This window comes from Poecile atricapillus, chromosome 9 (genome assembly GCF_030490865.1).
Source record: "Poecile atricapillus isolate bPoeAtr1 chromosome 9, bPoeAtr1.hap1, whole genome shotgun sequence".
NCBI lineage: Eukaryota > Metazoa > Chordata > Aves > Passeriformes > Paridae > Poecile > Poecile atricapillus.
In genome coordinates this window covers 7606084-7632129 of record NC_081257.1, presented here as the reverse complement: position 1 = coordinate 7632129, position 26046 = coordinate 7606084, and the positions used below count along the sequence as shown (strand labels likewise).

General features: G+C 58.9%; 2 protein-coding genes and 1 long non-coding RNA gene across 3 annotated transcripts in view; 2 read left to right on the top strand and 1 right to left on the bottom strand.

The window, feature by feature from the left end:
• Positions 1–2846, top strand: part of RAD54L2 (RAD54 like 2) — a 67910-nt gene extending 65064 nt beyond the window's left edge. The window contains exon 23 of the mRNA XM_058844642.1: positions 126–2846. Within this exon, the coding sequence (XP_058700625.1) occupies positions 126–193 (68 nt within the window). The 3' untranslated portion in view covers positions 194–2846. The remainder of the gene's footprint in view (positions 1–125) is intronic.
• On the bottom strand, positions 2559–25715 carry LOC131581965 (semaphorin-3D-like). Its single transcript, XM_058844644.1, has 18 exons — positions 25549–25715; positions 13913–14109; positions 9082–9242; positions 8347–8409; positions 8006–8125; positions 7585–7687; positions 7353–7481; positions 6916–7061; positions 6579–6693; positions 6360–6429; positions 6059–6203; positions 5760–5982; positions 5561–5649; positions 5007–5048; positions 4581–4738; positions 4290–4354; positions 3980–4110; positions 2559–3898 (listed from the first exon to the last, which is right to left on the bottom strand). Exons 1-18 carry the CDS (start codon positions 25677–25679, stop codon positions 3485–3487), a joined length of 2502 nt encoding a protein of 833 aa, XP_058700627.1. The 5' UTR covers positions 25680–25715; the 3' UTR covers positions 2559–3484.
• LOC131581966 (uncharacterized) lies at positions 21798–23130 on the top strand. Its single transcript, XR_009278233.1, has 3 exons — positions 21798–22516; positions 22626–22704; positions 23013–23130. It is a non-coding gene; the product is annotated as an uncharacterized LOC131581966 (long non-coding RNA).
• Positions 25716–26046: the final 331 nt, after the last annotated feature.

Below are 26046 nucleotides of genomic sequence, written 5' to 3'. Positions count from 1 at the left end.
CTGTCAAACATAACCACACCATTCATAGAAGCCTTAGATCAACAGTTTAGCTATGCAAATTATTTTAATTATTTTTTTAAAAAAACAAACATTAAAATAGTGCTTTCTTCTTTAACATATCCTAGGAGTTGAAAACCGAGGGGTTCTGAGCAAACTGCTGGACAACTTGTCTTTGGATGCACCATGGAAATAAAAATCAAACCCCCCCACAAAAGTAACAAAGCAAATTAACTGATGGTGTTCATGCAAGTTTCTCCAAAGACTTGACAGTGCTGCATCTGTGAGTCATGCCCTCCTGTGCTCTGTGTGTCCACCTCATGCACTACCCTGTGACACTGATTGTATGACCAGCTTGCCCAGATGTCCGTTGCGTCCCTGTGAGGCTGTCAGTTTTCCTGTGGATCTGGGAAATGGACCTAGGCAAGGGCTTTCCTTGTCAAGAGTAGCAAGTGTTGAGACCTGCGGGCGCGTGTGGGAGGCGGGAACATGAGCAGACCCTCCAGGACCCTGCGGCCACCCCAGCCCTTCCTGTGGGGTCAGGGTAGTGGGGCCCATCCAAGGGACCCTCCCACGTCATCTCTGAATGGGGCTTGTGCTGGGAGAAGGTGTGAAGATGTGGCTGGGGGCAGTCAGCACTGTGGTCTGGATGTGGTACTGGTGACTGCACACCTCTCTGCTCCTTGCCTCTCCAGGAGAGCGCCCAGGGCTTCCAGAGCACGCCCTGGCACGTCCCTGTGCTGCCACCTGATGTTCTCCAGTGGTCTCCCAGCACAGTGTGAACCCTGTGGCTGTAGGAGCTGAGGATGGCTGGCATTCTGCTGCCACAGGGTGCAGACTGTGCTCCGGGCTGGCTGTGAACCCAGCACCAGGGTGAGATGTGAGGGCTGTCCCACCACCTGTGTGTCTGTGGCTTGTACACCCCTTGGCACCCTCCTGTGGTGGGGCTGTCCTGTGCATGGCCTGCTGCTGGCAAACATCTGCAGCCCCAGCAGCTGCAGCACAGGGGCCCTGCACAACAAGGGCCCAAGTGCAGCCCCAGCTCTGCCCCATCCACCAGCCCTGGGCCCTCCCTTAGTGAGGGGGTGGGCCCTGGCAGAACCTCGGCTGAGGTGTCACAGGGATGGCCGTGGTGCCCACAGGGCTCCCATGAGAGCTCCCATGTGTGGCTGGGGCTGCTCCAAGGCAGCCAGAGGCACCTGCTCTGCCACGGTGCCATGGGAAGGGTTTCCTCTGCCCCACAGAAGCCACAGGAGGGTGTGGGTTATCCCCAGTGGGGGAGCTCTCTAAATTCTTAAACTCCCCTCCTGTGGGGCCTGCTCTTCTCCCTCATCTGCTCTCCCCAGAGGTTTCTCCTCCCCATCATGTGATTCTGCTGCAGAGGATCTTCTCTTGGTTTTCCTGAGCCTGGAACAGGGGCTTTCCCTGCATGGGTTAAATTTTTCTTTTGCTGCTGAATTTCTGTCTCCAAATGACCCGATGGGAAGCAGCTGCTGGTTCTCAGAGGGGCTGTGCATGACACTGAGGACAGCAGTGCAGGACTCTCTGCAGAGGGTTTTGGACAACAAGGAAGATTTCTAAGCACAGCCCAAGGCCAGGGCAGATCTGTGGGGGCCTCGGGAATGGTCAGCTGCCCTGTACACTGGCACCCAGCCCTCAGCCCTTGCCTTTGGTGCGAGGTTTGCTCTCCTGGGGACAGTGGGACGAAGGCTGGGTACCACTGTGGGACAGTCCCCATGGCATGGGGCTTGGTGAGTTTGTTGTCCCCACTGCTGATGTGGCTCTTGGGGCTTCCTGGGGGGCTGTAGGGTGGAGGCAACACAGCCCAGCCTGGCCCATGTTGGGCAGGATCTGCTGCATGTTGTCCTGGAGTGTCTGGGCAGGTGGGGAGGTTGGGTGCAGCTATTTGGAGAAAGCAAATATTCTGGCAAGCAAAGGGTGGGATTTCCACAGTGTCTCCACTAGAAATTATGTGTATTTTGACTTAATGATGTCAGTGAATCATAGAATGGTTTGGGCTGTCTTGTTCCAGGCCCCCTGCCATGGCAGGGACACCTTCCACTAGACCAGGTTGCTCCAAGCCCTGTCCAGCCTGGCCTTGGGCATTTCCAGGGATGGGGCAGCCACAGCTTCTCTGGGCAACAAATTCAAGAGGCTGAATGTGCAAGAATTGCTGCTGGTTTGGGGGTGGCTTCCAGGCCAACAGGGACAAGTACAGCAAATACCTTCACAGCTGGTATTTCTTGCCACTCTGGAATAAATTCTGTTGATCCAGTCTTGGAAGAACCGGGGGTGGGGGAGGGCTGGGGCAGGGGGCAGAGGTTAAACAGGGACCATAGTCCAGCTAGATTACAGTGAGGGATGGCTCCTTGCACCTTGGAGCAAGCGCTCCCTTGTGAAGGGGTGATGGGGCAAGTGAGGGAGAGCAACCTCTGCCACCTCCCCCACCACCACCACTGCCTTGGCAGCTTCGTGGTACCCGGAGCTGGAGTCTGGCAGATCCATGGGAGCCTGAAGGAATCCATCACTGAGTCTCATTTGGGGTTTTCTGTTGGTTTGGGTTTCTTTTTATTTCTTTTTTTTTTTTTTCTTTTCTTTTTTTTTTTTACTACCGCCTTAGTTTGTGGCCTGTCTTGTTGTGGTTGGAAAGAGGAGTATTGCTAGCAGGGTGGGTCGGTCAGTTGGCCCCACGCATGATCATGTGCTTCCCTCTTCTCTCTGTCGAACGGGATGTGCTCGCCTGATCTCCCAGAACAGAGACTTTGAACAATTTGTTGTTTATATGATGTATTTATTTTTACTTGTGTTTCATGTCATTTTTTAAAAAAATAATAAACTGTAAGTTGGTATAACTGCCTGTTGCTTCTCTCTTTTTTGGTTCTCCCCCCAGTAAAATAAATGTCAAAATGAAGAAAAGTAAGAAAAGTAGTGTGGTTTGAAGCTGGTGCGGGTTGGAGCTGGGCTGGGTATGAGCATCTCTGCACACCTGGAGCCCAGGCTCAGCCAGCAGCTGTGTCCGGCTGCTTCCAGCAGCATCTGGGCTCCATCCACACCTCGGCAGCATCCGGGTGAGCATCCTGCCGCCTCCACAGGAAAGGGAGGCATCACACGGCCGGCCCTGCCTGGGCTGGCTGCTGCGGGAGTCAGGGAACCATTGGGACAGCTGGCCCTCGCCCCTCCCTGTCCTCTGTTGCTGCTGCTGATCATCAGTCGGGGCCAGGGGAAAAGAGGGACAATAAATATTCTGCAGGTGAATAGCAGGAGTCTCAGGGAGCCGGCGCAGGCTGCGTGCCCTGTCCCCGGTGCCCCGTCCCCGGTGCCCCGTGGGGCGCGGAGAGGCCGCGGGGCTGGCGGGGGTTGAGGTAGTAACAGCGAGGCGGTTCTGCACGGGAAGGCGAGAGATGTCCCGGAGCTGGTGCCGACGTGCGAGAAGGGCCCTGGAGAGACCGGGGAGGGAGCTGTGGGCAGCCCCGGCTCCCTCTGCCGCTCACAGGCGCTGCGGGTGCCTCCGCACCCGGCCGTTCTTGCTGTCCGGGGACTGGTGCTGCCACTTGTGCCAGGCTCGCTGCCGCTGCCGCTCCTGCAGCCTCAGGGCATTGCAGTAGGCGTCCAGGCTGGTGCCCGGTGCCCCCAAGGCCCGAGGGAAGCCCTTGGAGCCCGGGTGCAGGTCAATCCGGGGCCGGGGGCTCTGGTGGGTCCCTCCCGGCTCATCCCCCTTGCTCCGTTTGTACGGTGGCAGCTCCGCGGCCTCGTGTCTGATGATGCGGAGGCTGTAGCGGGTGAGGAGCCGGGAGAAGGAGCGCTCCACCGCCTGGCACTCGTAGGTGCCCATGTCCTCCCTCGCCAGCTGGCGGATCAGCAGCCCCTGCTCCAGCACCAAGAAATGCCCGTTGTTTCTGACCTGGGGCGAAGACAGAGCTCGTGGGTCAGTCCTGGGGGATAAAGCCCCCCCTGCTCCCCGTCCCTGCTCCCTGTCCCGTACCTCGCTCGGTGCTGTCTCCTCGCCGCGCCGCACCAGCCAGCGGGTCGTGATCTGCGGGGAGCGCGCCAGGCACTCGAGGAAGGTGGAGTTCTTCTCCACCCCAAAAACCACCTTCTCCAGCGCAGCAGTCCCTGTGCAGGGGAGGGGGTGAGTACCCTCAGTGGGGGCTGTGTGACCGGAGGAAGGGAGGGCAGCAGGGAGCAGCCAGCCCGCGGTGTTGGCACTGGTTTCCCAGCGCGGTGCCCCCCGCCCTCCTGGGCACGGCGCTCCCCGGGTACAGCCGGCTGCCCCCGCCGGAGCTGGCGCTCACCTTCGGCCGTGTCCTGGCACTGGCTGAGCGGGTCAGATTTCAGCACGTCCTGGCAGCGGGCACGTCTGTGGAAGAGCAGAGAGGACTGTGGCTGTCCCACCCTAGGCTGTGGCACCCCTCCGTGGCAATGCCTCAAGAAGGGGGCCAGGAAAGGGTGGGTGGCAGGCAGGCAGAGTGGCAGTAGGGGTCTGGCTGATGGGACTCCAGGCTCCAGGGCTGCCCTTGCCCGTCCCTGCTCTGAACAGCATCACCTTGCAGGAGGATGCAGGGCTGGCGCGGGCACACGCTCACCTCTTCTCGGTGAGCAGGTGCGGGGCGCAGGTCTTGCCGTCCCAGGTGCAGTAGGGATCCCTGGCCAGGCAGCAGTCGGTGCAGGTTTTGCCGTAGAGCTCGCAGCGGTACAGGGAGAGCTGGAGCAGCCCGTGGGTGCTGCTCACAAACAACTCCTGCTGCTCGGGCAAGCGGGACAGCGGCAGTCAGCACCCACGGCTGGAGACCGGGACTGGCAGGGAACAGAGCCCCTGCCCCCTGCTGGGGTGGGCACGCTGGGGGACAGTAGGGGTGGGAGACAGAGCCTGCCTCCCCCTTAATGCCCTGGCAGGATCCCATTCCCTAAATGTGCGCCCCCTGGGGCCGAGGGACCCGGCAGAGTGGCTGGGACCAGCTGGCCTCTGTGCCTGTCCCCGGACTGCTCTAGGGAGAAGAAGGGACACTCACCCGCTTTGGTGATAACTTCATGTCCAGGATGGGAGAAGGTACCTGGAGGGGAAACAAGAGGGTGCTGCAGCCACATCAGTCCCTCCTGGGTGCCTCAAGGAGGATTGGTGTACCAAGCAGGATTGTGTCCCCAGGGGTTACAGGATGCCAGGCCCCTGGGCCAGGTCACAGCTCCACCTGCTCCATGCAAGGAGCTCGGGCCCTGGGCTGGCTCTGCCTGGTGTGGGCAGCCCAGGACAGCTCTGCCCAGCAGCTCTGCTTTCAAAGCTGGGCTCAGCCATCCCATTTCAGTGTGGGCTCCAAAGTGCAGTCCTCAAGCTCCCTCAGGGACTGGATGGGGAGCTGGAAGATGACATGGCTCCAGTCCCACTGGCACCTCTCGGTGCTTGTAACATCTTCAGCTGCCCAGGGCAGGTGGGAGCCCCCAGCAGTGAGGTGAGAACCTCCCTGAGAGTGCAGAGCCTGCAGGGAGGGTGCCACGGCCACGGGAGGGAAGGCTGTGCGGTCCAACCATCTCACTTCAGCCCCCTCGGTGCCACCCCGGCTGCCCGTACCTTAGTGACGCTGATCTCCTCCAGGCTGATCACCTCGGGACCACGGCTCACCCCGCCGGCCAGGGCCACCTTCAGGACTTTGCCGTCATCTGGGAAGGCAGCGGGAGGAGGAGCTGTCAGGGTCGGGAGCCCCCCGGGCTGGAGGAACCCGAGTGCGACACCAGCTGCCCCGCGGTGGCAGCGTTCCGTGAGCTCCCACCTGTGCCGAGGAAGAGCAGGTCGTAGTGGCGGCTCTCGGTGTCCAGCCGGTGCACCAGCAGCCGCCGCAGCCGGTAGGGAACATTGACCCGGAGCAGCACGGGCTGCCGGCCCTGCGGGTACACGGGCTCCCACATCAGCTGGTGGCCGCGCATGAAGCTGATCAGCTCGTCGGGAAAGTCCTTGGTGGACTGCAGGAGGGGGTCGTACGTCTCACTGGGGCACTGTGTGACACAGGGGCTGCATTAGGGCCAGGCCAGCCTGTCCCGCTCCCCCTGCAGCTGCTCCCCATTCCCTTACCGTCCCGGGCCGGGGATAGGGAACGCGTCCCTTGTATTCCACCCAGCGGTAGTCGAATCCCTCCTTGTGCGCGAAGGGGCCGCTGAAGGCGGCTCTCACCGCAGCCATGGAGTAGATGCAGACGGCGGAGCCGCTGAAGACGCCGCTGTCGGGAAGCACAGGGCTCTCAGTGTCAGCTCCACGGGGAGCAGGTGTAGGCACACCCACCCCGCTGAGCCCACGCTGTCCCCTGTGGGCCCTGGAGTGAGGCGGTGACAGGAATCCTTTTGACACAGCCAGCCCTGATGAGGGTCCTGCTCACCTGGAGACCGTGAAGAGCCCAAAGACAAGGGGGTTCTGCGGGTCCCGTGTGCGCAGGAGGAAAACATCCTCTGCAAAGAGAGGGGTGGAGGTGAGGCACCCCAGAGCTGGAGCACCCGTCCATCCAGGGGATGCAGATGGGCATCCCGGGGGCGTGCTGGAGGGAACAGCCGCGGTGGAGCTGCCTTGCTCCCGGCTGCAGACAGGGCTGGGCACTCACCCAATTGGTCGAAGTGGGTCTCAGTGCCCTGGGGCCCGGGGATGGAGCACACCAGGCGGGCCTTCAGGAACGTGCTCCAGCGGTTGATGAGGCTGCGCTTCCCTCCAACATCGTTCTGCCAGGCACCAAGAGCCAGGATCAGCCCAGCCTCCCTGAGTCTCCTCCAGTGCTGTGCCCCCCTCATTCCCACACCCCCAGCCCTGAGCCTTCTGCCCTGTGGCAGGTGTGCAGTGACACCCTCACACTCCTCTGCTTGGGCTGCTCCTTGGTCCAAAGCATGTAAAAGCCCACTTTTGGTCAGACAACTGGCCACAGGGTGCTGGCCTTGGAAACTGACCTTGCAGACCCTGGCCACCCTGGCGTGGATGTGCCGCCGCTCCCACTGCCCAGCTTCCATGGCCGTCTCCCGGAAGAAGATGTAGACTTTATCATCGTGGGGGTTGTGGGTATCAGGGATTGCATAGGCACCAACAAATGTGGGCTCTGTGGAGGGAAGGAGCAGCACAACGTGGCCCTGTGCCCTGATCCCACCCTGTGGTACAGCCCTGAAAGCCCTTGGGAACAGTGTGAGGTGCTGAGAGGCACGGAGCCCAGGAGGCAGAACACCATTCCCAATGCTGAGGCTGTGGAACATGTGCTGGAGCATGGGTCTCACCAGGGGCTCCCCAGCAAGGACAGAGGGCCCAGAGCAGAACTCTGGCCCCAGTGCCGGCCCCAGCCTCTCCCCAGCTGAAAGGAGAGGCTCCCATTCCCCACAGGTCCCCCTGCTCCTACCGTGGAGCCAGTGGTCCTGGTTCTGCTCCGTGCGGATGTAGCTCTGCTCGGCCCCATGGACCCAGGTCCGGAAGAAGGCAGCACTGCTGCCCATGAAGTCACTGGAGGTGCCTGAATACAGCTCCCCACCTGCAGGGTCAGGGGGGTGTGGGTGGGAAGCAGCACCTCCCAGCACAGATTATTCCCAGCAATCCCCCTCCCACCATGCCCTGTGCTCCTCACTCGCTCTTACCCATGAGGAGCCCCGTGAAGGGTTCATGGGGGCTGTACGGGCATCGTCCTCGCCCCGATTCCAGGGAGTGGCTCACCAGCTGCATGCGGGGAGCCCTGGCATCCTGCCGGAGCCAAGGGGGAGATGTCAGCCCAGGGGGAGCCTGGGAACAAGCTGGAACTTGGGGGGAAGAGTGGGAAGGAGGTTGGTGTGTCTGTGATGAGTGGGCTCCTGAGGGGAATGCCTGGTCCCGTCCCCACTGGGACACCCTAACACTCCCAAGCCAGAGCTGCTCTCTCCATGTGAAAACCAGGGACTGCACCAGGCTGGCTGCCCCCCTGCCCCCTGAGGCTCTGGGACTCCCTCTCCCCCTGTTCCCAGAGAGAAGGGGTCTCTTGGCACCTTCTGCCATAGGGATATGTGTGTCCAGGGTGTCCCTCACCTTCCCCCTGGCTCCCAGCTGGATGAAGGCACAGACAGGCTGGTAGGAGCCGGTGCCGCAGGCGAACACGTGGCTCTGGTTGAAGGGCTGGAGGAGTCGGATGAAGTTGGCACACTCGGTCTGCACAGGAGAGATGTTTGTCAGACCTGAGCTGTGGTGACTGCTGGGGGTGAGGAGCCTGGCCAGTCCCTGTCCTGGCAGCTGTTCAGCTGGCTCAGCTCCGGCTGGCTGCACAGCACCATTCCAGGCAGACCCCCAGGCTCCCTTTCGGGGCGATGGGGTTGTTTAATATCCGTGCTGAGCTGCCAAGGCTCAAGGTGGGGGCTGCCAGCCCTACTTACCTCCACGTTCTTCCCTGCCAGCTGGCAGTGCTCCACCTGCTCCCTGGGGGCTGGCCAGAAAATCTGAAACACAAAGACCCCACGGATGCTGCCCCTGTTCCCCTCGGCCCCCTGTGGCACCAGTGGGAACAGGCTCAGCCCACAGGCGCTGCCAGGCTCAGGTGCAGGACATAGGGTTACTCTGGCACAGGTCTGACACCCCCCTGAGCTCCCAGGCCCCTGTGGGCAGCCTGCCAGATCAACTCGGAGTGAACCTGGCGTGGGGACAGAGCCTGGGCGTGCCGTGGCCCACCCAGGCTGTGGGCAGGCTCTCCTGGATCCCAGCCTGTGGGAACACCAGGCTGCAGCGCCTTAATGGGATTTTCTTTTGTTGGGCTCCGGCCGCGCACCCGGCCAGCAGGATGTCTTGGGATGACATTAGTGGACTCGCTGCTGGAGCTCTTGAGGCTGCAGGGATTAGGTGTGACAGCAGGGCTCCGGGCACTGCAGTCCACCCAGGTCACAGCTCTTGGCCAAGCCACCCTCTGGCGCCAGCCCTTCGCAGCAGGGCTCAGCTCCACCAGGGATGGGCTGACCCCACTGATTGAGACATCCTGGTGTAAATGTGTCCCTGGTGAGGTTAGAACAGCCCAGTTCAGAGCACATCCACCTCCACGCCCTGGTGCTGGGACAAGGAGTGGTTCCCAGGGAGGAAGAGGCCAGCCTGGCCAGTGCCACCATCCTCCCAGCACTGACCTTCTCAGGCTCCCTGCTGGGATGGTCCAGGTGGAGAAGGAAGATATGGTTCTTTGCTCCCACCATCAGCCAGGCCCTGTCTTCATCCACCAGGAGGGCTTGGAAATCCATCTCATCCCCTGAGGCCAGTAGCAGGCGAGAGCTGTTGGATTTCAGCAGGTCTGAGGAGCACAAACAAGGTGGAAGAAAGAGAAATCCATCCATGAATGACACAATAGCAGCAAGAGGCCCCATGCCTCCCTCTCTGGAACAGCTTTGGTTACCCATCCTTGCTCCAAGGGTACACAATATTCCTGCCACTGCCAGGGCAAAACCCACCACCCTCACTGCCCCTGAGCTCATCATGGAGCCTCCTCCATGAGCCAAGCTGAGGGAAAGAGTCACTCCTACAGAGAGCAGAGCTGCGCTGACCTTGCCCTGGCTGGGCTGGTTTGCAGGCACAGGGCAGGACAGGGATTCAGCTCCAGTAGCTCAGAGGCCTCAGCTTCCAGCCTGTCTTCCAGAGGAACTCCTGGAGCCCCAAAGCCTCTGCACCCTGAAACCAGGTGGGCAGAGGATGGAGCAGAGAGGTGACTCGCTTGCTGTGACTCCTGGCATTTTTTCCCTGGGCTCCAGATCAAGAGAGTTTACATTTAAAAAGGTTTTTGCTGTTTGCTGGGGCAAAGCATCCCTCCAAGGAAAGGCTGTATGGAAACACAGTCAACACAACCTGGTCTGAACACTCCCCACACCCACCCCTGAGTCTGTGCGTGGGGTAGAGCCCAGCAGCCTTCACAGAGTCAGGCAGGTGGGTGGATGTGCTGGGACTGACCCTCGTAGGGGAGATCCCCACCTGTGACTCTGGTGCCACCCCAACCCAGCACCCCACATTTCCCACTCTGTGTCCTGAGGCACAGCCTAAACCCAGCATTAGACTGGCTCAGGGAAAGATCCAAGGGTGCCATAGGGCCAGTGCACTCCTTTGGGAGCAGAGACAGGACAGTGGGAAAGGCTCTGCTGCTCCGGCCATGGCTCCGCCCGTGCAGCAACCGGAGCTTGCCCAGCCCTTCTGGCACAGTTGTAGCCTTGTGGGTGTGTGAGGAGGACAATAAGCTGTTGTGTCTCAGTTAAAACTCCGGAAGCAACATCCCTGGGGCCAGTATTGGTCCGTGATGTGCAGTGCCAGGTTTGGGGGCTGTCTGTGAGGCGAGCATCCCCCAGTGCAGATGGAGCGGCGGCTGCCCCAGCACAGGTCTGCAGCTGCCACCCCCCAGCCCCTGCTCCCAAGGATCAAGGGGGGGCAAAAACCAGCATGGAGGCAGTCCTTGGAGCTTCCAGAAGTCAAAACACATCTCTTCCCTCTCCAAAAGTGGCAGGACGTGGCTGGGATAGAGGGTTGGTTACTCTGGCAAGGCTGCTCCTGAGTAACGAGCAGAAGTGGGGCCGTGGGAGGGGGAGATGGAGATGGGCTGCAGTGGATGGAGACTGAATGGAGATGGAATGTGGCTGGAAACTCAGGGAAACGTGTAAGAAAGCTGAAAGTCTGCCCAAAATGTCAGGGAGTGAAGTGGTGTGTCAGGATAGAGGGAAGGAGGCGCTCAGGGGAAGCCTGGTGGGTGCAGTGTGGACGTGCGGCTGCAGGTGGGGTGGACGTGGGCACAGGCACGGCTCCATCCGAAGGGAACCGGCTGACCCGGGAGGTTGTCTCACTTCCTTCCAGGGCAGAGGGGAAGCGAGGCCAGAGCCTGCGGGCTGGAGACCCGCTGCTGTCCCCTGGTCCCTGCTGGGACAGGATGGAGCAGCCAGGCTGGCTCCCAGCTAGAGCTTCCATCTCCCTGCTCCAGGGAGCTCCTGGCACTGCGGGGACACAGAACTTCCTCTGCCAGCAGCAGCTCCGAGCCACATCAGGGAGCTCCTGGCTCTCCTCCTCCTGCTGCCACAAAAATTGCACAGCCCCACTGCACTCCCTGCCTTGCCTGGGTGCCCAAGGGCCCTCCTCTGGGTATCCAGGATATAGAGCAGAAGGCTTCCAGGCCATTTCCCACCAGCTGAATGGGATTAACAGCTGAATTCCTGTTGGCCCTTCCATTGTCCCTGCTGGATCTCCAACAGGGTGCGGTGCATCGTTCACCCTCCTGTGTCTGCCAACGCTCCCAGGACCTGCCTGGTCCAGGGGAAATGTCAAGCAGGGCTCTGGGGAGGGGTTGGGGTGGGAGGGCAAAGGGTCATCCAGTACACGAGTGTAATTAGAAGGAATGGGTACAAGACTGGTCTCACTTGCTGGTCTGAGCTGCAGCAGCCCTGTCTGAGGACGAGGTCAGGCAGGCTGATGGAAGAACCCTCTCTGCTGCCTCTGGTAGAATGTGGGAGAGGCCTGGAAGGACTCACTGCCCCACACTTGCACCCTCTGGCAGGTTAATGACCAGGAGGGTCTGAGCCTGACCCATGGCTCTGCTCCCTCACCGAGAGGACAGCGAGTGCTGGGATCTGCAGCACTGGGATTCTGGGATTCTGCCAGGAAGCTGCTGCACCAAAACCAGCCTCTTCTCACCCTCAGCTCATTAGACCCAAACCTGACCCTGGAGACAGGGAACCAGGGGTGCTCTGCAGCAGCCATGCCATGGCCAAACCTATGGGTGAGCCCAGAGAAACATCCTCTCCTTTGTGTTCACTATCTCCCAAGGCCATGCTGTTTGTCTTCATTGCTGAGACCACTGTAAGCACCGTGTCCCATCCATCATCTCTGCCTGCCCCTCAGCCACACCATCCTCTGTGCAGGGTGACCCCAAGCTTCCTGGGGTCACAGCCCGGCTGTGCTGGGGGGCTGCCCCCTCCCCTTCCCCCTCGCCAGGCACAGCAGCCCACGGAGGAGATCCCCGAAGCCCAGGGGAAGCTTGGTGCTAAATCGGGCTCTGGCCCCTCACGGCTGATAAGGGATGTGCCCGGGCAGCCCTTGGTGTGAACACCAGAGCCCCACGACCTCCCCGTGCTCTGGAGCACCTGCTGTGTGGTGGTGGCCCCCGAGTCCTGCCTGGCTGCAGATCAGAGGCTGGCACAGAACCCGTTTGGCAGCTCCAGGGATATTCCCGCAGGAGGAGCTGGCAGCCGTGCTGTGACTTCACTGCTGCTCAGCCTGGGCAGAGAGAGGCTGAGCTCAGGCAGCGCTGGGGCTGACCCAGGCTGACCCAGCCGAGCCCAGGCTGCCCCTGTGTGCTATTATAAACCTCCTCCTCACCTCCTCGGCAGGGTGGGAGCTGCTGCTGTTGTTCCTGGCCCCATGCCCTGTGCCCCATCCTTCCTGTGCTCTCCCGGCCCTCGCTGCTGTCATTTCCTTCTCTCGACCCTGCTTACGTCCTCTCCCCCCGCCCCACCGAGGGCTCTGCCTGCCACCCCCATGCTGGGATCTGAGGGCAAGGCTGATCCCGTGGATGGACTCTCAAAGGACTCCTTTTATTTATTTATTTTTTTTCCTAGGGGTTTTTAAACCTAAACTTCTCAAGGCATTGTGTCCTTGAACATGCCCGGTGCTGTCCATGAGTCACATCCCTTCGCCATTGTTCACTCCGTCCTTGAGCCCTCCTGATGCTGGGAGCTTCCTCTTCTGCCTCTGCCCAAGGCTTGAGGGCTTTTGGCATGCCTGGCCCCGGGACACTGTGGGGCTTTGAAGTCAGCAGTCCCCTTTCTGTCCAGCTGCCCCATCTGCCTCCTCTGGCTCCTAGGAAAGGCAGAGCTGAGCCATTTCTAAGCTGGGCTATCAGCAGGGCCATCTCTTCTCACAGATATCCTGCATCCCTGGGAGATCCAGTGCTCTTCAGCCACAAATGGGGGGCATCTTTCACTGTGTTGTTGTCCCTGCCTGGAGAGCAGGACTTCTCAGGGTGATGGAGCTGGCCAAGAGCGTGGCCCTGGAGCCTGGAGTGCTGTGCCCATGGGGAAGCTGCTCCACCCTCTCTCACGTGTGGAGGGGGCTGGTCCAGCCCTCCCCATGGTCACATCCAGCACAGCACTGGGGATGTGCTGAGCTGCCATTCTCCAAAGAAACTTGCTGGTTTTCATATAGGAGGAGCTGAAAGCAGCTCAGTCAGCCACATCCATGTTGCAGGTTCATGGCAGGGTGAGAAACTGCCAGGTTGGCAGGGTTCTGTTCTAGCGGCTCAGGCCATTCCCCTGTAGACTTTCTCTAGGTACTCCCTTTCCACACTTCTCTGTTTTATGCTGCCTGTCAGTCTGCCCTTGCTGCATTTTCAGGTCACCAAAGCAGTCCCCCCTCTGCATCAGCCTTGAGAGGGGCAAACTGTGCCTCCCCTGAAGAACTCATCATCTAAACAGAGAGAACTGCAGGGAGGAAGGCAGAGGTGCAGCAGGGTGATGATCTGCACAGGGAATCAGTCTCTCCTAGCAGAAGAGGAGGGACAAAAGCAGAAGGGCTGAGCTGGTGTAGGACTGTGCTGGTGGGAGGCAGAGGAAGAGGATGGTGTGACTGTCCTGGGGCTCAGTGTTCCTGTGAGCTGAAGGCAGGGGACATTCCCCAGGGGTACCCAGCTCAGCCCCAGCCCAGGACACACCAAGAGAGGTCCACAGTTAGTCTGAGCAGAAGGACACATCCCCTCCGGTCCCAGTGTTCTGCTGGATCAGAGCAGGACATTCTCTGTTCAACCTCCTTTTCCGATGGCAGCAGCACTCAGGGACTGTGCCTGGAGCTGCACCCCTGAAACATCCTGGGCGCCCAGAGTGTGAAGGGGTTTCAGGCACAGCCAGAGGGCTGCCTGTCTCCCCAAGCCCCCCCTTTTCTCCCTGCAGGGTGCTCTCCCAGCCCTCCCAGGCAAGGTGCAGACCCCGAGGAAGCCCTTACCTCTGTAGGTGAGGCGAAGGCGTGGGGCGTGCTGCTTCCATGCCCCGCTGCTGCCCGGCTGCTGCAGGAGGAGGCAGAGCAGGAGCGTGGCCAGGGGCAGCCAGTGGCCAGGGAGAGCCCCCATGCTGCCACAGGACAGGGTCTGCTTGCCCTCACAGCACCATGGTCCAGCGCTGAGATGCCACCTCCAACGCCGGCTGCAAGCAGAGAAGAGGGAAGGCTGCAGCTGTGCTCACTGCACCAGTGTGGGCACTGGGAAGGCAGCTGTGGCTGGGACACCCTCTTACCTCCCACCCCCCTGGGAGCTCCAGCATACTCCATGTCCAGGGAGTTCACAGGCCAGCTGCTCCAGCCTGCCCAGGGGAGGTGTGAGGGGTGATGCCAGCGTGCCCACCTGGGAGCACCGGGATTTGGGCATCCTGGAGGTGACTGACATGAGGGCAGTAGTGCACCCTCCAGAGGGATCTCAGAGCTTGGCCATCCTCTGCTCAGTACCTGCTCAGACCCCAGTGCTTGGCAGAGCCTGGTGAAGGATCCCTGATATTCATCTGTTCTCAGCTTGGCCTTAAATCTCATCCCTTTCTCTGAAAGGGGAATTCATGTTTTGGAGCACCATCCATAAATGCCATTTCTGTGAGCCCCCCAATATCATCTGTGGCTCTGTGGGTGGTTGACCCATCTCTGGCGAGGATCTCTGCAAATTCCTGGTCACCACAGAGCTCTCTGAGGCCACCAGCATCTGCCGGCTCCGGGGTGGATTGGAAGGGCTCTTTAACACCCCTTTGGAGGGGTTTGCAGCCTTGCACAGCGGCTCCCACAGCCCCTGCCAGCAGCAGGGCTGGCCTGCCAACTCTAACCAGTCAATCCAGGCTACTTAGATGCTTTTTCTCCATTTAATAAAAAACCTGGTCCCTACATGGCAGCTCTGACTAACTCCCCCTCCTGCTGCATATTAACTTCTTCCAGTCCCATGACTGAAAGATTTAAAATGAGCTTTTTGGCTCATCCCTGGCCAGAGGCTCTTGGCACAAGGAGCAGGGGATTCCTGCCATCCCAGCGATGGGCTGTGGGAGGGATGGTGGAGCCAAGCCTTTCCAACTGCCTTGCACAAGAAGGAGTGCTCAGCTCTGCCTGGGGAGGAAGTTTTGATCCGGTGGAGTTGGGTTTTCTCTCCCTCCCAGCAGCAAACTGTGGTTGGGCTGGGGTGCAGCTACTTTCTTGCCCTTTCCCTGCCTTCACTACTGCCTGGATCTCTCTCTGGTCAGCACAACCTGCTGCTGCTCCAGGTCCTTCCCCTGTACCAGGAGACCATGCTGGGACATGGATGTGACTTCAGGGTGGTGGCTGTGCTGTGCTCTGTCTCTCTTTAGCTTGGGGCTGCTCTCTCTGCCCAGCCAGCCCTTCCTGGGTGCTTTTCCACGTGTCAGACATTGCCTAGGGAGGGGGAAAAAAACACCCCATAAGCATGATGGGCTTAGCGAGGTGCAAACTTCTCCTGGATTGTGGGGAGGTTCTCTGTTGGGAACCCATCAGCCACATGGGGATCCACAGGCAGTGCTTGCTCCCACAAACACCTCCCCAGCAGGCAGCAGTGCCAAGCTGCACCTCAGCTCTTCCTTTGCTCAGCACCTGCAGTGCTGTCCCAGAGCTGTCCTCTGGACCCACAGCCATGCTCTGAGTGAACACTGCTGTCCCAAGGGTCATCACAAGGACGGGGCTGGGATCTGACAGGGAGTTGGTTTTTTTCCTTTGCCCAAGTGTGTTGTGTTGCTGCAGGACTTGGGAAAATGCTGTCCTCTAATTGAAGGTTTCTATAAAAGGAACCGGGTCTGTGCTAGGCTTAACTTTGGGCTAGGGCAGACTTGGAGGAATCTTTCATGACCCAGGGGATGCCAGGGCAGGCTGGGATTCTGCAGATGGCAGGCAGGGCACTGCTCCTGCCTCAGGACACGTTCACACATGTGAGCTTTAGGGACAGGCACGCGCTCCCGTGTACAGCTCGGTTATAGCAATGCTCCGTCTCCTGCCCTGGGAATGCCAAAAGCATCGATGGCAGCAGGAGCCACAGACATGCCCAGGAGGATCCCAGAGCCCTGGAAGAGCCGTGTACAGGCATAGGAAAGTCAGAGCTTTGCAGCAGATAAGGAAAGAAAAAATCTGCCAGAGGATAACCTCCAGTAAGAAACACTTCCCATGGGTGTCATCCTTTCATGAGAATTTAGGGGCTCCTCCCATCGTGCCCAGGCACCTCCTGACACCCAGCTAGAATCCTGTGCCCACAGCCCCTGGCACAAGGACATCCCTCACTGTGCCAGTCAGCGTGGGGACACAGGGAAACAAATCTGCTGGAGGTGAGAGCTCGGCAGAGTTTACACAGAGAGGGGGAGCTCGGGTGCCTGGTGGATGGAAACAAGCTGGGAATGCTGAATCCAGGGTTAAATTAAACACTGCCGACAGCTTTAAATAATCAACTGTCCAGAGCTGCAACTCTTTCCATCTCCATTTGGAGAGGGAAGTGCTGATGAGGGTGGGCTGCCGAGAGAAGGGGAGGCAGGGGGTTAACATTTCATACTCCAGGCACAGCAGGACCTGCAGGGGAGGATTTGGGGGATGGCAGCCTTGTTCTGGGGGGCTGGCAGTCACCAGGAGTGCCAGGCATAGACGGCACAGGTGGTGACACCACGGTGCTGGGCTGAGTCTGCCAGCAATCCACCAGGTGCCCTGGTCCCAGAGGCCTCCCTGTGCCCCCCTCCCCTTCTTCCTTCCCTTCCTCCCTCCCCTTCTACTGGAGATCTGCAGAAGTGGCAGAATCACAGAATGGTTTGGGTTGGGAAGGGACCTTAAAGATCCTCTTGTTCCAGACAATCACAGATCATCAGACTGCTCAGAGCCCGTCCAACCTGGCTATGAACACTTCCAGGGATGGGGCATCCATCCCTTCTCTGGGCAGCCTGTGCCAGGGCCTCACCACCTTCCCAGTAAAGAGTTTTTCTTAATATCTAATCTAAATCTCTCCTCTTTTAGTTGAAAAACATTTCTCCCTTGTCCTATCACTATCTGGCTAAGTCACTCTCCCTAATTTCTATTAGGTCCCTTTAATTACTGTGAGGCTGCATTGGGTTCTCCACAGAAGTCCAGCAGGTCTGAGGTTCTGGGCTGCCACACAGAATCCCCTGGAAAGCCTTGCCAGAGAGCGAGCAGCCCAGAGAAAAGACAAATCCCTTCTGTTTAAGACGTGGGTACAGGAGGGAATCATTTATCCATGAAAGCACCAATTTCCTCCTGACAACTCCTTTGTGTAGCAATGCCGTGAATAGTTTAAACCAGCCCAAATTTGAGAGGGGGAAGGGCGCTGGCAGCGGGTTTATCAAGCTGTAGATTATCTCTGAGAGGGAAGAGCAAGCTGAACTCAGCTCTGCGGCACCAAGAGGAGCGGCCGCGTTGCCATCCATGCGCTCCGCTCATTTCACAGCCCCGATTGTATCCCAGATAATCCCCACGCTGCCTTGACAGCCTGTTACCTTCTCCAGTTACACGGCAGGGCTGGCAGGGCCAGGGGCGAAATGCTGGTCCCCAACAGCTGGGGGGCCTGAAGGGAGAGGAGCGGGGGGAGGAGAGGATCTGCACCCCTTGTCAGCATCAGAGGGGACAGAGGGGACAGAAGCGCTGGGCTGGAACCCGAGCGAGAGCGGGGAGCCTCAGGGGGCCAAGACCCCCGCATGGGGCTGGTGCTTCCTAAGGTTCCCGAGCACCTAAGCCCTGGCTCCACACTCCTGAGACTGTCCTGCCTCTCCTAGCATAAACCCTGGTGTGGATGCTTCCCTCTGTGCCGCTTTTGGGAGCTGGGACAAAGGAGTGACGGCCTGGCAAGGAAACTGAGGGGCAAAGGCAGGGCAGGAGGTGCAGTGGGCTCAGCCCGGGTGCCCATCCTGAGCATACATCTGCGGTCAGCTGGGTCCCTGCCACATGCTCGGGGAATGTGGAGCCACATGTGAGGGGAGCGTGAGCTGCTGGCCCTGTGCCCCGCCGAGCATCCCTGCCCGCAGCTGTCCCTAAATCACTGCCTGTCCCCTCCCTGCTCAGCCCAGGGCTCTGGCTGTCCCTCTCCATCCCGCGAGGGATGATGGATACCCCGGCAGCTGCAGAGAGAGGCAGCTGTCGACTTTCTCCGGTGGAAGGACAAAGGCACAAGGATGAGCCCTCCCTGCCCTCCCCCTGAGCTGCCAGGCTGGGGCAGAGCCAGCCCCTGAGGGAGCCTGTGGTGCTGAGTGATTTGTGGGAGGAGGACGTGATGGTCCTGCTCCATGACATCAAAGCTGGGACCGCAAAACCGAGTGCCAGAGCTTGGGTGGCATTGGGGTCCCAGCAAAACCTTCAGTAACAAGTCACACGTGTCCACACAGATTCGCAGAGACCGAGGGGAGCCGATTTTTGGAGGGCTTGGATGAAGGGATCGCTGGGCAGCAGCAGAAGGCTGAGGCTGCTCCAGGTTCAGCCGCCTCTCTGCCACCACCCAGCCAGGGCCAGCAGGATCCCGTCCAGCCGGGACATCTCCCCCTCTGCGGCCTCCCGAGAGTGAAGTGCCCTGGCTGCAGTCAGCCCCAGACCACCCTGCCCTGCCGGACAACGCTGCTGGGGTGTGCGAGCACCACTCCGCTGCTGGCACACTGCAGAGCCTCGGGATGCCAGCCCTGCCGGCTCCTGGGTACCGGCTGACAGTGACAGGGGCAGGGACAGCCCCGGGGGCTGGGTGTATCACAGGGACCTCGCTGCCTGTGCACAGCACAGCATCTCTTCTAACAGCGTTTGTCTCCCTGAAGTTACAGCAGCTCCAGGCACGCTCCAGTCGGGACCACATCCTCTGAAAGCAAATGGGGAACTGCCAAGCTTGAGGCTGGCCAGGGTATTAATAACTGTTTATGAAGGGATAAGAAGCTGGCTTCCCCTAACATCCTGCTAATCCCTTTCTTGAGAGGCTGCTGGCTCAATCCCTACCTTTCCCTTGCTACTGAGAAGTGAAGCCTGACCTGGCCTGGCTCTTGGGCATCTGGCTGGGAAGGTGGCCCAGCATTGGGCTTGTCTCAGGGCACAGTGACAGGCACGGTGAGGGGCAGGATCAGCCCTCGCTTTCAGTCCCTGCAGGACTTGTAGGTGCTCCTGAATGTGCTGTTTGAATGCGACCTCCATTGTTCCTCCTCCTAATTTACTCCAAGGGCATCCAGCCCCAGGGAGGCAGCAAGTCCAGTGTGCAGAGACAGCTGAGCGGAGACCCAGCATTTATTGCACCTTGCAGGTCTGCTCTCACCTAAAATGCTGCCAGAGCACAGGCAGCTTCCAGCACAGAGCAGTGCCACAGTCCTGTTTCCCACCCCAGGGCTCCTGGAGTGGGCAAACCACACTGGGACACGAGTGGGGAGTGGCAAATTCATAGAGGATTGGGTTCCTCCATGGACAAAGTGGAGGTGGGACAAGTGTGGGTTAACTCAGTGTATTAAACTCTGGGCTGACTTGGCATACTAAATTCCCAATTTTCCTTCCAGGGCAATTGAGAAGCTTAAATTTCTTTCACGGAATAACAGAATTGTTGGGGTTGGAAGGGGTCTCTGGATACCATCCAGTCCCCATCAAGGCAGGGTCACCTGGACCAGGTCACACAGGAATGAATCCAGGTGGGTTTGGAACGTCTCCAGAGAGGGAAACTCCACAACACTGCTGGGGAGCTGTTCCAGTACTCTGCTACCCTCAAAGTAATGTTCTTCCTCATGTTGAGGTGAAATTTCCTGTGTTTTGCTTCATGGCCATTACTCCTCATCCTGTTGCTGAGTACCACTGAAGAGAGTCTGGCACCATCCTCTTGGCACCCACCTTTGAGATATTTATATGCATTAATGAGATTCCCTCTCAGTCTTCTCTTCCCTAGACTAAACAGGCCCAGCTCCTGCAGTCTCTCCTTAGAGGAGACACTTCATGATTGGAGGGGGCTTGCCATGCTTTAAGGCTGCGTTAAAGTGTCCAAATTAGGCAGAGAAGAGGCTGTGTACTGCCTGCTGAGCTGCCAGGCCAGGTCTCCAAAGCCTCGGGGGTCTCCAGAGGCAGCACTGAATTCCTCAGAGCCATTTATACCCCATTGCTGAAACCCACCCTTGTCACCTGTCTGCCACATGGCCTGACACTCAGCACAGCCCTGGGGAGGCTCAGGAGCCCTGGGGAGGCTCAGGAGCCCTGCCCCACACAGGAGCTGCTCTCTGGGCTTCAGATTCTCCAGGCTCAGCCTGGGTAAATCCCACAACCGCTAACACCCGGCAGGGGCTCTGAGGCCAGGAATCAGCAGGGTCTCCAGTGAGGGGCAGGTTTGCCCGTGCTCCTGCCATGGACTGGCTGTAAAGCCTCTGCTGGGAGGAGAACTGAGTGACACCCAGGGTTTTCAATCCAGAGCTCTCCAGCCCTGGGTCACCAGCTGGATCCCAGAGTCATGGGCTGCTGCTCCTTCGGTGGCCTCTGGAAAAGAGGTGATGGGTTTGGCTGGGCTCCTGGTGGGACCCCTGCAAAGAGCCCCAGCAGAGACCCAAGGGCTGGGAGAGACAGCTCCATCCCCAGGGGTGTCTCCAGGGAGAGCTAGCCCTGGGAAATAATTCCTGTTTCCTGGGCAGTCTGCAGCCTTTCCCAGCACTCCCAAGTCAGCGCCGATTGCTTCCTGAAGATGCCAAATCTTTCCACAGCAAACCCACGGGATCCGCAACATTGGTTTTCTTCCTTCAGCTGGGATTATTGCTTCTCACCTCCAAACCTATTGGACAGGGATGCTCTGCACCTCTCAGAGAGCTTTTAGCTTTGCCACATCTCCCCATTCCAGGCAGGAGCTGGCCGTGAAACACCTGCTCTGCTGCTCAGTGACCCGGCTCATGAGCCACTTCACCACTGCCAGCCAGCGACACGGCTGCTGGTGGCACTCCCGGGGCCACTGGCTGTCCCAGCTGGAGCCTCCCGCCTCCCCCGACACTTGAAAGCTCTGCAGTGTTTTCTTTTCATCAGCGGGAGCCCAGCTCCCGGCGCTCCTGGCCGCTGCGCTAATTGGAACAGGCCGGGCAGGCGTGGGGGACTCCGCCGGAGAAAGTATTTTAATGAGGATGGAGGGTGCCTGACCTGTTATCTGCTCCTCCTCAGAGCCTCTTGGCTGGGCTCCTCGGGAATTACAGCCTGGATTGGGTCGGGTCCGAGGCTCGCAGAGCAGCGGGCTCCGGCAGCCAGGGACAGGCGGCTCCCGGCCCCCATCCCAGCCCGGCAGTGGCCCGGGGACCGCCTGCACCGGGGCTATGGGGGGCTGTGAGGGGCTGTGAGGGGCTGTGAGGGGCTGTGCCGGGCTGTGCCGGGGCTGTGGGGGGCTGTGCTGGGGCTGTGCCGGGCTATGGGGGGGCTGTGGGGGGCTGTGGGGGGCTGTGAGGGGCTGTGAGGGGCTGTGGGGACTGTGGGGGGGTTGTGCCGGGGCTATGGGGGGCTGTGCGGGGCTGTGGGGGACTGTGGGGGCCTGTGCCGGGGCTGTGCCGGGGCTGTGAGGGGCTGTGCTGGGGCTGTGAGGGGCTGTGGGGAGCTGTGGGGGGCTGTGGGGGCCTGTGCCGGGGTTATGGGGGGCTGTGAGGGGCTGTGCGGGGCTGTGAGGGCTGTGCCGGGGTTGTGAGGGCTGTGAGGGGCTGTGAGGGGCTGTGGGGAGCTGTGGGAGGCTGTGAGGGGCTGTGGGGGGGTTGTGCCGGGGCTATGGGGGGCTGTGAGGGGCTGTGAGGGGCTGTGGGGAGCTGTGGGAGGCTGTGAGGGGCTGTGGGGGGGTTGTGCCGGGGCTATGGGGGGCTGTGAGGGGCTGTGGGAGCCTGCGCCGGGGCTGTGCCCGCTATTTCCCGGGATCAGCGGGCAGCAGAGACGCTGGGCTGGACACGGGGCCCATCACCACAGCCCGGCCACTCTTCCCAGGAGTGGGGCAGCGCAGCTGGAGGGGCTGGGACAGGGCCAGCTGTCACAGCACGATGCTCCAAAGCACACAGCTCCCCTGCTTCCTGTCATTTCCCTGCCCAGCAAACACAGGGAGAGGCCAGCCCAGAGCATGGACACGAGTGGGGGAACCCCCTTCCGGCAGGGCTCTTGTGCCAGTATCTCCAGAGGGTCAGAAACAGACATAGCACCACAAACCATGTCCTCCTGCCCAATCCATGCCTCATGTGAGACCTCTCTGCCCTCCATGCTTCATCTGCACAGGGTTCCACCGTGGAAGGCCACCGTGGCTGTCATTACTCCAGTGTGGAGCTGAGGAACAGGTGGACCAAGTGACCTGCTCATGGCCAGCTGGGAAAGCATTGCAGGGCAGGGATTGACCCCAAGTGTCTCAGCTTCCCCTGAAGAGCAGCTCAGCACTGACTCCATTCACGTGGCTTCAGCTCACGGTGGCAGAGCTGTCCCTGTGGGAGCTCACACCGTGGGAAGGCCGGCTCTCCCCTCGGAGGGCAAGCAAGGGACAGATTGAAACCGAAAGCCCTTGTTTTGCTTTTCACACTACAAAAGTTAGCTGACATCAGTGGTCTCCTCCCAGAAAAAGGGGAACTAAACCTGGACCTGAGGGTGGGAGAAGCAGGGGAGTTCCTGCACACAATAAATGGCAGCTCGCCAGCACACGAGAGCAGAACAATAACCTCACACGGCTGAGTGCTTGTGAACGGTGTCATTCCAGGGAAACCAGATCCTCGGCAGGCTCCCAAGTCAATGGGGGCTGATGCTGGCAAGAGTTGTGCTCCATGCCGTGCCTGCAGGTACAGTGGAGCTGGGGGAGGTCAGGGGGTACCTGGAATCGCTGAGCATGGAGGTGGCAAAGCCCAAATATCCTACAGCAACTACACTGGGGAATAATCAAGGCTTGTCTCTGCCAGGGTATAGAGTGCTCACTTCTGGGTAACACTGAACCTCTGTCATTCACAGCATCTAACTGCAAGGAGATGCTGGGGGTTTATGGCTGTGATTTGGGATCATCTGGCTTTTAGGGAGAGAGAGTGACTAGGTCTCCTGTACTGTGAGTCCAGCCCTGTCACTTACACAGGTTATTTCACCATCTGTGCTTCAGTTTCCCCAGGTAAAAATGTGCTGGAGAAGGCACAGGCAGCTCCAGTGGGCAGGGCAGGAGCAGGGAGGCGTCAGGTGGCTTGCAAGGACCAGAGAGGACCAAAGATGGAGACCCAGTCCAGAGCAGAGTAACACTGTTTTCATCCTCACTCCCTGTTCCCACTCCCCTCTGCTCCCCGCTCCAAGCAGTGGAGAGCAAGATCTCCTCATCTGACCTCCTCCAAATGGGGGCTCCTCAAAAAGGGCAGGTGAGGCTGGGTGTGTCCCCTTATTCCCCATCCAAAAGCTGTTCCTGGCTACCCTCTGGGCCAGGAGGTGACTCAGCTGACTGACCTCTGTGTCTCTGCAGGTTTGTAGCCACGTGAACGAGTGCCTGTAAGGATCTAATTGTCCTGTGCTCTCTGAACCACCTCTCCCTGTAATCCCAGACAGAGTGGGGAGAGACCAAACTTGGAGGAAGAGGCAGCTCCAGGAGTCTGGGAGCCAAAATTTACAATAAATCTTGGTGCTTGCTGTAAACAGCCCCTGAGAGGGTGTCACAGGACACAGCAGAGATGGAGGCAGCAGAACCCCCATCTGGAACCTCTGCCAGCCCTGCTGGCTCGGGTTGGATTTGGCAAAGAGAAAGAGCTGCCAGGGACCTCAGAATTGGCTCCAGCTCCCTGTCCTGGACCTGGATGCTGCTGCTGGCAGCACCACAGCCTGGGCATCACCTCTTGTCCAGCCAGATGAGATGGCTCAGACCGTGGCAGCCGCTCTCCAGCCTCTGTGCACAGGCATGATGGTATTTGGGAGAACATCTCACATCCTTGGGGGTTTCCTGTTTAATTCTCAACCTAAGGAACTGCAGCAAATGATCCCTGTCTTACACGCTTGTGGAATTCAGAGAGATTAGATTAGGGGTGAATTCTTCCCATATTTCTTATAGGGCTGATATCTCTGCCCTGGCTTTCAGATTGACTTCCCCATCCCCGGCTCATTAATCAGCGGGCTGTTTGTGTCTCTGTCGTTTTCAATCCCGTTAGCTCAGCAGGAGTAATCTATCTGTTCCAGCAGCCCATCGTGTCAAGCCAGTGACCCGTCAGGGCTGCCTGACCCCCTCCCTTTGAAGGCTGAGCAAGGAGTGGCCGGCAGAAAGCTGGGACACGCTCCACTTGGCCAAGAGAAAGCTCCCCATGGCTCGTGCATGGGGCGCGTGGCCGGCATGTGTGAGGGACGGCCGCAGTTCTGGGACCTCCTGCAGCACTTCCCCCCTTCCCTTGGGCACATGGCTGCAGGAAAAAAAACACTGCTTTCCAGTTTAGCAGTATTTTCCTGACAGTGCTCAGCAGCTGGATCAATGCAGTGGTTCTTTAAATGCAATAAACTTCTTAACTAACGGCAGGCTCACTGGAGCTGATTTCCAGCAAGCAGTGCATCCCATGGCCTGGCTGCCTTCTAGGGCTGCCACACACTCAGGAGCTGTGATTCATACCAAGGGTGGTCTTATTTCAAGGACAGAAAGGAAGAAAGAACCCCCTTTGTCTTAATTTAAGTGTTTTGTTATTTGTTTCTGGACATAAACAACCATTCAGCCTTCTCTTTCCTCCCTCACCGTGAGTATCAGCCCCTGACACCGAAACAGCCTCCCATCACTCTCGGGACACTCAGGCATGCAAGGCTCCCAACTCCCGGCCATCCATACCCAAGATCTGTGATGCTTCCAAGAAGAAGGATCATTAGTTAAGGGACTCTTTTGGATAGCACTCAGCATTTCTCAGGCTCTGTTTCTTTTCTGCCTGCTGTATCATTTGACCCAAGTTTCTGAGAGCTGAGGCATTGCAGAGGGGGTTGAAGAAATGCAATTTCCCTGTCCCAACAGATTTTATAAAGCCCAAGCAGAAGACAATTCTCTCACTGATCAGGGAGACTAGTTGGGGTTTTTTTCTCCTTAGATCAAGAACACCACAACTGTTTTGGAGGCAATGATTGATTTTTATCTGGTGAGGAAGGAGAAATCTGACAAAGTTATCTCTGAGCGGTAGCAAAGTCCCCAGCCTGGGCTAGTGACAATTAGCCCAGTGTGGGTTTTTGGGCTGTTAAACCTCAGCAGCAAAGCAGAGCACTGAAGCTGAGAAACCCTAGAAAAATCAGCTCTAGGAACAGTTTCAGCATAGTAAAAAAGCACAAAACCTCCTGGGATCCAAGTTACAGCATTAAAAGATATAACACAAATGTAGAAGATGGTGGCAGGGGATTGGAATAAGGTAATCTTTAGGGTCCAAACTCAAACCATTCCATGATTCTATAAAGATTAGTAGAACTTGTCATGGCAAGCTAGGGCAAGCAGAGCGACCTCTGGGACCAGTCACTCAGGAGTTACTCTGCACGAAGCTGTGAAACAAAACCGAGCTGACAGTGAAAGCAGACGAACTCAGGACTGATGAACTCTCCGCCGGGAATTAACATTCCCGTTGGGAACCCCAGCCAGCTCTCCCGGAGAGCGAACCGAGGCAGCCCAAGCTTAAGAACAATTAAAGCCATTGCTCATTACTCACCGGCCAGCGGGATCCCAGCCGCGATGCTCTCCCTGCCGCCGGCTCCAGCCTCTTCTCCCAGTGAAGCCAGAGTACCTGGAGGCGGCAGGAGGAGCCGGAGGTGGGGAGGACAGCCGGGGGCAGCCCCTCATTCATACCCAGCCCCGGCTGCGGGATTCTCCGTCTGCTCCGTCCCTCCATGCACACGCCGCAATTGCCATCTAGCGGTGTGGCATTGGTGTGGCCGGAGCTGCCGGGCTTCCATGGAGCCCCAGGGAAATACTCGTCTTTTCCCGGGAAGTTCCATCCCTGCAGGCCCACCTCATGGAGGGGGAGAGGACAGCAGCGCTCCTGCTGTGGATTGGGAAGAGCAGCGGGGTGGATGGGAGAGGTTCGTGGACACAGGCAGCAGGGATGGAGAGGAAAGCTCTACTCCACGAGCAACTCGAGTGAAATGTGATGGAAAGGCAAATGTGGGGAGATTTGGGCTCCAATGCTCAAGCACAGTGCAGCAGAAGC

Bases quoted from the DNA above. Each gene is read 5' to 3' on its own strand.
- LOC131581965 (XM_058844644.1), bottom strand. From the start codon at position 25,679: ATGAGGGGCTGCCCCCGGCTGTCCTCCCCACCTCCGGCTCCTCCTGCC. The intron at 7,062-7,352 runs GTAGGAGCAGGG...TTCCCTCCACAG, and splicing joins CCAGGACCACTGGCTCCACG to AGCCCACATTTGTTGGTGCC. The intron at 6,204-6,359 runs GTGAGCAGGACC...GCTTCCCGACAG, and splicing joins GGGCTCTTCACGGTCTCCAG to CGGCGTCTTCAGCGGCTCCG.